Source organism: Lissotriton vulgaris, chromosome 3_1, assembly GCF_964263255.1.
Source record: "Lissotriton vulgaris chromosome 3_1, aLisVul1.2, whole genome shotgun sequence".
Lineage (NCBI taxonomy): Eukaryota > Metazoa > Chordata > Amphibia > Caudata > Salamandridae > Lissotriton > Lissotriton vulgaris.
Window position 1 is genome coordinate 995431100 of NC_141689.1, and position 13705 is coordinate 995444804.

Consider the following 13705-nt stretch of genomic DNA (forward strand, 5'->3'; position numbering starts at 1 on the left):
GCGGACCGCCTGAAGCTCGGCTGTATTGTTCGTGAGGATGCCAGCTGTAATGTTCATTGTTGTTTCAACTGCCTGGGTCAAATGTCGGATGGCACGGCTGTTTGCCATCGGGCCCCAGAGTGGGACAAGTCCCTTCATTGCATCCAGGAACTGTGCTCCAGTGGAGTCGGTTTGCTCAATGTCCTTTGCTCGTTTTTGTCGGTGGTGGTTTGCTGGAGCCACATAGGTCGGAGAAAGGATGAAGGCAATGTAACAGGTACCCCCCAGCCTTTGGGGAGCCAGGTGTAAGCTTTTGTACCACACACAAAGTACATGTTCGGAGAAGTGACAAAAGAGGGTGGATCAGTTGAGTCCAATGTTCTGGTGATACGGCAAGCGCTGTGTCCCAAGGCCTTCGATGCATACAAGGATCGAGACATTGACGACAGATAGGGCCACAGTCAGGGTGGCAGCTGTTCGCTTCCGGAGGTAGGAGAAAGTGGGTCTGGCGGGTATGTTGAACACCTGCATTTCAATCCGTTCTTTGGCAGGGATGTCCAGATGAATAGAGTCGTTAGATGTCAGAGGGAAAAAGGGGGCAGCAGTTCTCCCTGTTTTGTTCTGCCAGACCCCTGAGGTACTGGGTTTTTCAGAACCGGTACTGATCCGGTAACCCAGCGGTGTCAGGGGCAACACCCAAAGACCTTGAGTACTTTCCTGAATCAGACCACAGAAACACGAGTCTTCTAGGTGAAGTCAAAGATCGAATGTATTGGCTGCAACCAAGTAACAAGCGTCCTAGAAGTACAACAACACTGTGTGTATATTCTCAGGAGACTGCTCAAATTTACAAAACCAGGCTTCTCCTTTTATACAGATTTTTAAGCCTCAGGCAAGCATTCTTAGATTTACAGTGCAAACATTCTTGGATTTACAGTGAGCTATTCACATATTTTCATTACAAAGAAAAAAGCAGAGTCATGATGACAAGTCCACATTTTAGTGTGTCCAGTTCGTGATCAATTACCCGGCAAGGCCCAACATTTTCATCAGATATCGTGTACCCTCAATAAAACCGGGCTCCTCCTCATCATAAAGCAAAAGAAGAGAAAAGAGCAGGGACAGGCGTGAGCAAGATTTGGGCGGGTGTGTGTGCGATGGGAACAGTTTATGGCCTGTTGTGCTTTGATGCTATCTCGTTCGGCCACTGGGAGAGGAACTGACCAAACAGGTTTGGCTTGGGGCAATGGTTCCAGCTTGCCCAGGTCACAGAAAAGTCAATTAAGGTGTATGTGTCCTTTGATATCGAATGCAGCTGTAGTTACAAGCCTATGTGAAGGGCAACTCACAAAATGGCTGCCAAGCGTAAAATGGAACCCAAGGGTTCAAAAACGAAAATGACGATTTTGAGGTGAAATCGTTACTCGATTATGACGAAAATGCTTGTGCATATTATAGTAGCCATTATCGGTCTTTTGATACAAAAATCGTCATGCTACGACAAAGTTTGTTGCACGAGTCCAGAATTTTCAGAACTACAAACCCTCCTTTTGCCCTTACATAGGCAATTTAACCTAATCTCATGCTAATCTGAGTCCAGGTCTATATTCCTAAAGTCATTGAGATGTTGCTGTAACATCATTCTGGTACTTAGTTCGTCTTTTGACACAGGCTTCCTTACACATGATATAGCACAGAGGCCGCATATTGCAGGAGCGCACTGCACGCACAGACAGAACAGGAAAAGAATGGCTAAAACCATCCCAATGACCATCAGAATTTTCCATCCCCAGCTGGATATCAGTTCCCAGAACCATCCCATAAGAGACCAATCCCCTTTATCCATATGAATAGATTCGGAAATTTTATGCAGTTTGGAGATGGCCTGGTACACTGTTGGAGCGTTATCTGGAATAAAGACACAGCAACTCGATTGGATCAGTTTACATACCCCACCTCGGTCTGCATGTATGACATCTAATGCGACCCTGTTCTGAAGGGTCATAAGACGGTCCGATTGGAGCTCAGCAGTCAAGTTACTAAGGGCACCAGCAGTTTCAATTACGGTGGATTCAACCACCCTTGCTAATTGACTTATGTTTCTGCTGTTAACCATCGGTCCCCAGAACGGCAGAAAACCCTTTGCGAAATCCCCAAATTCTTGTCCTGCAGTGTCTTCATTACTCAAGACACCTCTAACTATCCTTGTCTTATGGTAATCTGCCGCTGCTGTGTAGGTGGGAGGCAACAGGAACGAAACAAAACATGTGCCCGAAAAGTCAGGGGGCAACCATGTATAGGCTCTATCATGGCAGATGAAATAGGTACCCTTAGCTGCTAAAAACGAAGGGGAGGTCTGAGATGAGAAAACATACGTTTCAGTACAGACACTCTTCCCTAACTGAGCTCTGGGATTCTTGCCAGTACCTTGCAGACACAGGTGACCCTGATGGGGTACAATCCAAATCGGGGAAGATCTCTTAGCTTGCTGTTTCTCAATCAGAGTAGCTCCATATCCGGTCACGTTCCATCCTATGTATACTAGCGTCTCATCTCTCGGGATAGTCTCATAGGAAATATCTTCCTTAATCATATCTACTATGCCCTTAACTAGAGCACTATTCTTAGGATTGTCTGTTAAAGAACATAAGGGGTAGACTTCATGTGCATAAATGAACATTGTTCTGTATGCCCACACAGAACCATTGTGGCTGAATGGCAGGACCAAGAAAGGGATACCTTTATCCGTTGTGTGAGGCATAAGACCACACACCCAACAGTTAGTCGTGTTCATTACTAGTTGGTGTTGGTGCAAGAGCTGAATGAAGGAGTTATTAATAAACTCTAATCTCCTAGCTGACTCATGTTCAGGAAGGGGTTGAAAAGAATGTTCAGAAACAGTAGGAGGAGGTATGGGCGGTGTAGTTGGTGCAAAGGTCACTTGTAAAGAAAACAGTACATATCCTATTAAAAACATCATTGCACTTAATAACAGAAAAATGCATAATAATTAAAAACTTTTCTTTGTCATCAATCCACATATTCTTGTTTTAAAGTTCACAGCTTTGGCAGATCTCTCCATTTTGAAAAACTCCATCCTCTCTATAGTGCTGCCCGCGATGGGAGGTTGATTCTGCTAAGGAATGCTTCTGTTGATTTAGGGCAACTCCCTTAGACCAACCAGAACTGTCGACCTAACGTCGCCAGCTGCACCCCAAAGACTTTGGGCAATCGCGGCCCTAGCAGCGGAACCCGGATGGCGGTTCGAAAAAACAAAAATAAGCAAGTTTCTCAGATGGGAGAGCTGCGCTTTCAAAAATAGTACTTAGGGAAAAAAAATGTTATTAGTCCATTTTTATTAGTTCGTATTTCTCGGCCTCAGATTATACCGTTGTTTTCCGGGTATTGTATGGTCTTGAAACAAGGCTTCAGGTTCTGTAGTGTCCAATCGGGCTGATGATGGTACAGCTGGTTGCAAAATGTGATCGCTCTCTTGTTCAGTAATTGTTCCTTTCACACGAGCAACACTGAAAGGTATGAACCGTGGCACAGATTCAGTCTCTGAGTCGGCGACACCCTCCTGGACCCACCGGTCATAGGGCAAAGGCAGGGGGATCCGTTTACAATGGATCCCGTGGATCCAGTTCTTCTTTCCCTCCACACGAACGGCTGATCTTGTGGAAAGAAGGACGAGGTGTGGGCCGGTCCACCTGGGCTCTTCGTTCTTTGTTCGCTGGAAGTTTTTCACCAGAACCCAGGATCCAGGATCGATTTGATGGCCTGGAGCTTCAGAGACCGGAGGCAGAGAGTCATGGACCTGTTGGTGTAAAACACGCAATTTAGCCGTCAATTCATACAAATAGTCAAGCAAAACAGGGTGCTCTATTTCACTAAACTTTGTGGGTCTGGGCACCCCCCATATGTTGGCCGGACGGCCGAAAACAATTTCATAGCGACTAAGTTTCACTCTGGAATGCACGGTCATTCTGGTGGATAGGAGTGCTAAAGGCAGAGCGTCTGGCCATTTAAGACCAGTGCTTGCTTGAATCTTGGCTAGTTTTAGCTTTAGGGTGCCGTTGTAGCATTCTACTAATCCAGCTGATTGGGGGTGATTTGCAGCGTGGAACTTTTGTCTGATGCCTAGCCCTTCACGCACTTCCTTCATCACTCGTCCAACAAATTCACTCCCATTATTACTCCAGACCATTCTCGGCATTCCAAACCTAGGGAAGAATTCCTTGACAAGGGCTTTCGCTGTGGACAAGGCAGTATTGTCCTTTAGGGGATATGCTTCTACCCATCTTGAGAAGGCACAGACAACGAGTACGTATTTTACATTGTTGCACCTCTCCATGTGTATGAAATCTAGCTGCAAAACCTCAAACAGATACGTAGGAGGTGCAAAATGACCAGCTGGAGTTTGGGTTCCCCTACCAGGATTGTGTTTCAGACATACCATGCAATTCTTGACCACATTCTCTGCACACTTAGGGATTCGAGCATTTTGCCATACTGGAGCCAACAACTTGCAAATCCCTTTCACGCTAATATGGGCAATTTCATGAGCCATTGTAACCACTGCAAACACGTACGCATTGGGTAGCAACCATCTCTGATGCTCTGACAATTCAACCCAACAACCATTTGCATCCATTCTACCCGTACTTTCTCTCCACGTGTTCAACTCTTTCTCTGTTGCCTCAGATTGGATCGATTTCACACTCTCTATTGTGTCCTCACCATTCCAACGTCACCAACCCATCTTGCAGGACCTGCAACATACATTCGGCTTGTTACATTCCTGGCTGTTCCTTTTGCAACTTCATCAGCAAATGCATTCCCACGACCAACATCATCAGTCACCTTCTTGTGAGCACTACATTTTACAATCGCAACTTGTAGAGGCAAGGTCAGAGATTCAAGAAGCTCATTCACCAACTGACCATGCTGGATCTTGTCTCCGTGCGAAGTCAGAAAACCACGTTCACGCCACAATCGTCCAAAACTATGAGCCACACCAAATGCATACTGACTGTCGGTGTACACATTCACTCTCATTCCTTTTGACAACACACACGCTCTTGTAAGTGCAATCAATTCTGCTGCTTGAGCTGAGTTATGTGGAATACGTGCAGTTTCAACGACTGTATGCAAAGTGGTGACAGCATATGCTGCAGTCGTGTCACCATTCGGAAGCTTGAAGCATGAACCATCCACCCATAAGGTACCATCGCATTCAACAAGATGAGTATCTTGGAGGTCTATTCTCCCTTTCGTCTCTTCTTCTGTTCTAAGAAAAACATCATGCTGTTCTTCAGCATTCTCTGTCTCAACTGAAATTGGCAACAACGTGGCTGGGTTTAATGTGCTACATCTTTTGATGTGCACATGGCTTGCTAACAAAGTTAGTTCATAACCTGACAATCGAGCACTAGTTAAGTGCTGTGTCTTGGTTCTATTTAACAACGTGTCCACTGCATGTGGAACCATGACCACTAATGTGTTATTCATCACTAAATCAGCAGACTGTCGAATAGAAACAGCTGCTGCTGCTGTTGCTCTCAGGCAACTCGGCAATGCTCTAGCTACCGGATCCAAAGTCGACGAAAAATATGCACATGGACGCTGCTTGTCCCTAAACAACTGTGTCAACACTGATAATGCACAACCCTCTTGCTCATGGACATACAATGTAAAGGGCTTACTGTAGTTGGGGGTACCCAACACAGGAGCCGAACATAATGCTGTGCGCAATTCAGAAAAACTTTTCTGACACTCTTCAGACCAAGGTGATAAATGCGTGGGTTACCCAAATGTAGTCACTGGGACCTGGGTTCAGTAAGTACTAGGAGGAAGGGGTCCCAATGTAGACAAGGAACAATTTACACAATTCAATGAATTAATCAAAAGACAATTATTTGATCCACAGAGTTTTATTCACTGAGGGATCAAGTGTAATGAATACACGTAGCAAACAGTCAACTATATTGAAGGTCATACAGTGCCCCGGGAGGGAGGAGGGAAGTGATGGTGGTGAGGATAAGGGAGTGGTAGGATTGTGTGACAGTAAAATCAAACATTTGAAAAAACCTTTTAGCTATAATTTATATAGCAGCAACAGCCATAAAGAATGGCGACGATATTTCTAGAAAGGCATACTTCACAAGGTACAATACATATACACAATATTGGCATGAGGTTGCCGCAAATAGAACAACAGTCGACGTTTCGACCCTCTTATCAGTGCAGGAAATGTTATCCTTGCTGCGGGGTCTTCATCAGGACCAAGGGATTGGGGCAGGTAACCTGAAATAGATTGGATATAAACTAGAGTTCGGTCCCAGAGTTCGTAGGAGAGCCACAGGGTAAGAAGTCCCCCGTGTGGTCAATGATTAATTAAGGCAACGTCAGTAGTAGAGCTGCACCGATCGCTACATCAAGCGCTCACTTGGTGCTGGACATATTAAGGCATCGTGGGAAGTTAATCCAATGTTCGTTAAGTTGAATTTAATCAGGGAGCTCCGTACGAGGGCAAGCGATCGTTACCTGCCCCAATCCCTTGGTCCTGATGAAGACCCCGCAGCAAGGATAACATTTCCTGCACTGATAAGAGGGTTGAAACGTCGACTGTTGTTCTATTTGCGGCAACCTCACGCCAATATTGTGTATATGTATTGTACCTTGTGAAGTATGCCTTTCTAGAAATATCGTCGCCATTCTTTATGGTTGTTGCTGCTATATAAATTATAGCTAAAAGGTTTTTTCAAATGTTTGATTTTACTGTCACACAATCCTACCACTCCCTTATCCTCACCACCATCACTTCCCTCCTCCCTCCCGGGGCACTGTATGACCTTCAATACAGTTGACTGTTTGCTACGTGTATTCATTACACTTGATCCCTCAGTGAATAAAACTCTGTGGATCAAATAATTGTCTTTTGATTAATTCATTGAATTGTGTAAATTGTTCCTTGTCTACACTGGGACCCCTTCCTCCTAGTACTCTTCAGACCAAGGCACGGGATTGGGTGTATCTTTACATGTTAATGCCACCAGTGGTTTGGCCAGTAAAGAAAAATTTGGAATCCACTGTCTACAGTACGATGTAATACCCAAGAAAGCACGCACTTCTCTCTGTGTTTTTGGCACACTTAATTTTGCTATTGCCTGGATTCTTTCTGGGGTCAATTTCCTTCCCTCCTTCGATAAGAGATGACCTAAGTAGGTCACTTCTTGTCGACAATATTGTAATTTAGACAGGGACACTTTGTGATGCAGATCACACAAATGACGCAACAACGACAACGTGGCTTCTTTACAGATTTCCTCAGAATCTGCAGCAACAAGCAAGTCATCGACATACTGAATGAGGGTAGCGCCTTCAGGTAAAACGATCGTATCAAGCTGTGTTTTTAGAGCTTGACTATATATTGATGGACTTTCACAGTAGGCCTGGGGAGCGCGTTTAAAGCGGAAGCTTCGTCCTCCTAAACTGAAGCCAAAAATATCTCTACTTTCTTCAGCAATTGGGATGCTGAAGAAAGCATTCTTCAAGTCAATCACCGAAAACCAGGTAGCAGAGGCTGGGATCATAGTCAACAGGGCAGTAATGTCAGGAACAACTGGAAATTGTGGCACTACTATTTTATTCACCTCTCTAAGGTCAATCACAAATCTGTACACGGGTGGCTGAGAGGGGTCTGTTTGTTTCAAAACAGGCAGAACAGGACTATTGCAAACGTTGCCTCTTGTCTCTTCAATTACATCTTTTTCAATCAAATCGTAAATTATCGCTAACAACGCTTTTTCACCTTCACTAGAAATTTTGTATTGGGGAATTCTTGGCATCCTAACATTAACTTTCAATGTCACAACGTATGGTGGTATTTCCAAGAGACCCACATCATTAGGACCAGTAGCCCAAAGAATATTGGGTAGAGACAACAATTCTGTCGGAATTTTATCCCTTGACAAATACATTGGAGAAACCACTTTCTTACCTAGTGTAAATTGTACTCCCGAAGGAGAACAGTACAAAGTCGCATACAATTTTTTTAACAGGTCCAATCCTAACAAGTTTTCACCACAACCTGTTGTTAAAATAAGGGGTGCTTCGAATTCACAAGGACCAACAGACAGGGACATAGGACATGAAATCGGGTTCCTAACCGGGGTGCCAGAAAAACCTACAGAAACATTCATTTCGCCAGACAAAGGTGCGCCAGGGAGTTTTGAGTGCATCATAGCACTCTTTGTAGCACCAGTATCCAACAGAAAAGGTTCTGACACACCTGATGTAATCACCTCAACGTATGGTCCACTCTGATCTACTGGAACTGAAACGACTCCCTCTCTTTGTCTATGGCTGTCCTAGCAATCATTACCTTCCATATATTCATCTTCTGCATAGTAATCATCAGCGTAGTACTGAGCTGTATCACCAGATGCGTTATTCTGCTGATCAAACCTATTCATAGAATCCTGAGGCGGAAGGGAGCGTGCATTCTGATGGACGTTTCCACGTCCTCACCCCTATGTGTTTGCTGAACACCTCTACCTCTTGTGTTTGACACACCATTTGCGCGCTGTAACAGGATAGGGCAGCTATACTTAAAATGACCCTCTTCCTTGCAATACGAACACTGATTGGGACCCACAGGAACGCGTGGCTGAGTATACTCTACTACTCTTGGCTTTTGAAACTGTGGAGGTTGCTGATAATTATTCTGATCGCCATTATTCTGGCGACTACCACCACGTGGCGGGTATGCTTGCTGTAACAGGACCTTCGTTTTCAACTCTTTAGTTTTCTTTTCTGCTCTATCTTTCTCATCTTTGTCTCTATTTTCATAATATTTCGCAGTAGCCAATATCTGTGCTGAAGAGGAAACTGCCCATGAACTCTCCGAATCCTTCAACTTCTTACACAACTCTGGAAGCAGATTGTGCACAAATTTATCGACGAACAGTCGCTGACCACCTTCTGTGCTCATATCTTGACCACTGTGTTCGACAAACGTTTCTTCAAACCTGGTGAAGAAATCGGACACCGTCTCATCTTTCTTCTGCTTACATGCAGACAACTTATCCCAATTTACACGCAATTCGGGCATCAAAGTCTTCATATACGTAATAATCCTACCAGGAAGTTCTGCCACTAAAGGCTCAGGTGTAGCACCACCAACTTGTCTAGCATCAGCAGCGGCAATATTCACCCATGTGTCGCCTAGCTCTTGATCATGATCCGTATGACGAATCTTTCCCCATAAAGGCTGTGGAACAACATTTCCAAACAACATGTCTACGTCGGCTACATTCATGATGCAGGAGCTTGCAGTCTGTGATAACTCCTTATAATATCCTGCGGGATTTTTACGGGGATCAGGCAATGTCTGTTTAAGGGCCAAGACTTCAGCTCGCTTCCATGGGACGTGTACCCACACACGCTGAAAATGTGGCAAAACGACGGGAACAGCATTTGCGTCCCCTTCCCTCCAAACTGGGGGAAACTCTCTCATGGGATATTGTCTTCCCTTCTTCTTGGCAGAGGAATCATAACCAAACAATGACTTGGAAACACCTTCAGTCCTAAGTGATAACAACGTCGCAACGGCTTTCCTAACATCTGAACCCACAATTGTACCTTTTGAAAATTCGAACCGTACATGGTTCAACTCAGGCGGATTAGAGTCCAAATCATTCTCCTCTAAGTCTTCGCATAGAAAAACACACATTTTCTCGAAAACGTACCTCTGTTTTGATGCTTCCCACTGATGGAAAACATCCATAACAGACTCTAGGTCATATATTATCGGGTTAGTCACCCATCTATGTGCCAAACGATCCAATACTTCTTTCTCCCTAGAATCAGGCAGTTGGCTATGCAACTGCTTGTTTTCAGGGGCATGAGTCGGGCTTGTCGCTCCAAACAAAGGATATAGAATACTAGAAACAGTGCTTGCCACTCTCTGGCGGACAGACGGAGAAGTCGAGGAAAAGACAAGTGGGAAGGCAGGGTGAGGTGAGGCAGATGCAGAGGCAGTGTCAGGAGGAGTACCAGGAGTGGTAGTCGATACAGTAGTTAGAGTTGTAGGAAGTATAGGAAGAGCAGGTGTAAAGGCCGGTGGCCTTTGGGGAGGCTGCACAGGAGGAACAGGAGCCAGCTGAAGAGTAGCTGGTGGGTGCTGTGGAGGAACAGGAGGCATAACAACCATGGGTTGCACAACTAAAGGTTGTGGAGGTGCTGTAGCATTTTGCGCATAGGGGGTGGTGAACTTAACAAATGCGACATTAGGGGATCTTTTTCAAGCTCTTTTGCTGCTTCTTGCTGAAGAGGCGGCAAAACTGGGTAACATTTATCTATTACCATTTTACGTTGCCTGTGCAACTGCTCACTCATCTGTTCTTCTTCATTGTCTTTATACTGCATAGCAGCTTGCATTATTGAGATAGCCCTTTCTCTCTTATTTTTCTTCGCTAATTTAATTTCCTTTGTTTGGCCTCCTTACTCCATAGGCGGAAAGAGTCAAACATCGCCGGCCGGGCTTTCTTCTTAAAAAGTTTAACTTCGAGATTATCTAGGATTTCCGTATCAAATCTACCATATTGGGGCCATTTTAAAACACCATCTTTTCTGGTGTATTTTATCCACACTTCATTGTATGTGATGGGGCCTACTCCATGTTTTACATATAATTCATAGGTTGGAGTTCCAATCAGAGGAACCGGACATGAGTCCTCCAGTCGGGAGTCCCTATTATTACAACCATGACAAAACAAATTTCCAAGTCTGCTAAGACCAGGCATCTACGCTCTCTAGTCTAGCTTCAAACTTCAAAGGATTATCGATTACGATATTCTCGTGAATACACGAGTCCTTCGGCTTTGGTGCTTGCAAGTTCCAAATCAAAGCGGTCCCAAAGGGACACCAAACAAACTAAGGACTGGGATACGCTCCACTTATACTTAACTGAAGTATCGATGACGTCACTAGAAGACTCGTCTAACATTTCGCTCTACCAAACATCAAGGGTCCAAATCAGGGCGATAGTCAGGGCAGCAGTCCTTCGTAGCCGTCGGGAAGCGAGGAACCTCGCAGCAAAGACCTTCGGAACCACGTCGACATACAGGGGTCGCTGAAGTGGCTGGCCGTCCTCCGAAATTTTCACACGAAGCTCCTCACGAACCTCTGGCTTGGACCGGTACCGCTGATACCGCCCCACGTTGGGCGCCAACTGAGGTACTGGGTTTTTCGGTCAGGGGCAACACCCAAAGACCTCGAGTACTTTCCTGATTCAGACCACAGAAACACGAGTCTTCTAGGTGAAGTCAAAGATCGAATTTATTGGCTGCAACCAAATAACAAGCGTCCTAGAAGTACAACAACACGGTGTGTATATTCTCAGGAGACTGCTCAAATTTACAAAACCAGGCTTCTCCTTTTATACAGATTTTTAAGCCTCAGGCAAGCATTCTTAGATTTACAGTGCAAACATTCTTGGCTTTACAGTGAGCTATTCACATATTTTCATTACAAAGAAAAAAGCAGAGTCATGATGACAAGTCCACATTTTAGTGTGTCCAGTTCGTGATCAATTACCCGGCAAGGCCCAACATTTTCATCAGATATCGGTGTACCCTCAATAAAACCGGGCTCCTCCTCATCATAAAGCAAAAGAAGAGAAAAGAGCAGGGACAGGTGTGAGCAAGATTTGGGCGGGGGTGTGTGCGATGGGAACAGTTTATGGGCTGTTGTGCTTTGATGCTATCTCGTTCGGCCACTGGGAGAGGAACTGACCAAACAGGTTTGGCTTGGGGCAATGGTTCCAGCTTGCCCAGGTCACAGAAAAGTCAATTAAGGTGTATGTGTCCTTTGATATCGAATTCAGCTGTAGTTACAAGCCTATGTGAAGGGCAACTCACAAAATGGCTGCCAAGCGTAAAATGGAACCCAAGGGTTCAAAAACGAAAATGACGATTTCGAGGTGAAATCGTTACTCGATTATGACCAAAAGGCTTGTGCATATTATAGTAGCCATTGTCGGTCTTTTGATACAAAAACCGTCATGCTACGACAAAGTTTGTTGCACGAGTCCAGAATTTTCAGAACTACACCCCATGATAGAAGTGTGCCATAGTTCTGCTGGAAGTGGTATTATCCCTGTAGCTTTCTTGCAGGAGGATCAGCCAAGCAAGGCAGGAACCATGAACGGAGAAAGGCGAGGGAATGAAGGGGATAGAATGTCCAGTGGCGTGGGGTAACAACCCACAGAACCAGCAGTTCGTGGCATTGGCGGCAAGGTTGTGTTGGTGCAACAACTGCACGAAGGAGTTGTTCCAAAACTCCTTACGTCTTTCTCGGAGTTGTGGTGAAAGAGAGACCAGGTAGTGTTGTTTCATTGTGATAGGCTGTGCGGTGGTTAGAAAAGTCTTGTGAGCTGGAGTGCTCTCTTCCATGATCCAGAGGGTGGTCATGAGGAGGAGGCAAAAGAGAAGGGCGATAAAGAGGGCAATAGTCTTTGAGCTGTGGATTCTGTCAGTCTTTGGGTTTCTGTAGCGGTTCTTCGGATGCCCGGTTGCTTTCATCATCTTCGTGCCGGGTGCTTCCATCATCTTCAAGGGGCTCGGTAGCTGGCAGAACCACAGACTTCATTTGGCTTCTCTCCTGGCAGCCTTGGTAGTGTTTTAGGCCACCGCTCTGAGAATTGTAACTTAGTCAGTGGTCTGCTTAGCCGAAGCTCCCTCCTTTCGTCGCAGGTTATACCCTTCTCTGGATGGCACAGTGGGATCGGGGAATTCTGCTAGTTCAAGTGTCTCTTTATCAGGGTAACAGCTCAGGGATGGTCGATCCTTGTTCAGGAGCTCTTCTTGGGTGGCCACGTCTTCGGTCGTTGTCAGGGTTGAGGAGATCTTCTTACAGTGGTGTGCATGGAGCCAGTTTTTCTTCCCTTCCACTCGAAGAGCTGTTCGGGTGGTGATCAAAACTTGCCAGGGGCCCGTCCACTGGGGTTCCAGACTCTTTGCTCGCTGAAAGTTCTTGATTAGGACATAATCTCTGGGTTGGATGTTGTGTCCGGGGCCCCTGGAAGCATCGGGAATGGCATGCAGCACCTGTTGATGGATAACAGACAGTGTCTTAGTCAGATTGTACAAATAGTCAGACATTAGGACGTCCGGGACGTCGTGAATGGATGTTTGTTTTGGTGCAGACCAGATACTCATGGGTCGGCCGAAAACCACTTCGTAAGGGGTCAAATGGTGCTTGGTGGGGGTGAAACGCATTGAAAGCAATGCCAGTGGGAGAGCGTCTGGCCATTTCAGTCCCGTAGTAGCCACTATCTTAGCTAGCTTGAGCTTCAGTATGGCATTGTGTCGCTCAACTAGTCCAGCAGATTGGGGGTAGAAGACTGCATGAAATTTTTGTTTTACACCCAACCCTTTCAAGATGAGTTGGATAACTTCGGCTTCGAAGTGGGGGCCATTGTCGCTCCACAAAATTCGACAAAGGCCGTAGCGAGGAAAGAATTCTTTCAGCAGTACTTTTGCAGTGGCAATGGCCGTGTTGTCGCGAGTTGGGTAGGCTTCCACCCACTTGCTAAATGCGCACATGACAACAAGTACATATTTCAGGCCTTGGCATCTTTCGAGTTGGATGTAGTCCATCTGTAGGACTTCAAATGGGTGATTGGGAACCCCAAACCCTCCCCAGGGTACTACAGTTCATT

General features: G+C 45.5%; 1 protein-coding gene across 1 annotated transcript; it reads right to left on the bottom strand.

Moving 5' to 3' along the window:
* Nucleotides 1-1564: 1564 nt before the first annotated feature.
* LOC147727305 (endogenous retrovirus group PABLB member 1 Env polyprotein-like) lies at nucleotides 1565-3076 on the bottom strand. Its single transcript, XM_086963088.1, has one exon. The coding sequence runs from the start codon at nucleotides 2957-2959 to the stop codon at nucleotides 1565-1567; it is 1395 nt and encodes a 464-aa protein (XP_086819214.1). The 5' UTR covers nucleotides 2960-3076.
* Between the last annotated feature and the right edge of the window lie 10629 nt (nucleotides 3077-13705).

What these genes read in the sequence shown, in the direction of transcription:
- LOC147727305 (XM_086963088.1), bottom strand. Translation starts at nt 2,959, where the DNA reads ATGATGTTTTTAATAGGATATGTACTGTTTTCTTTACAAGTGACCTTT.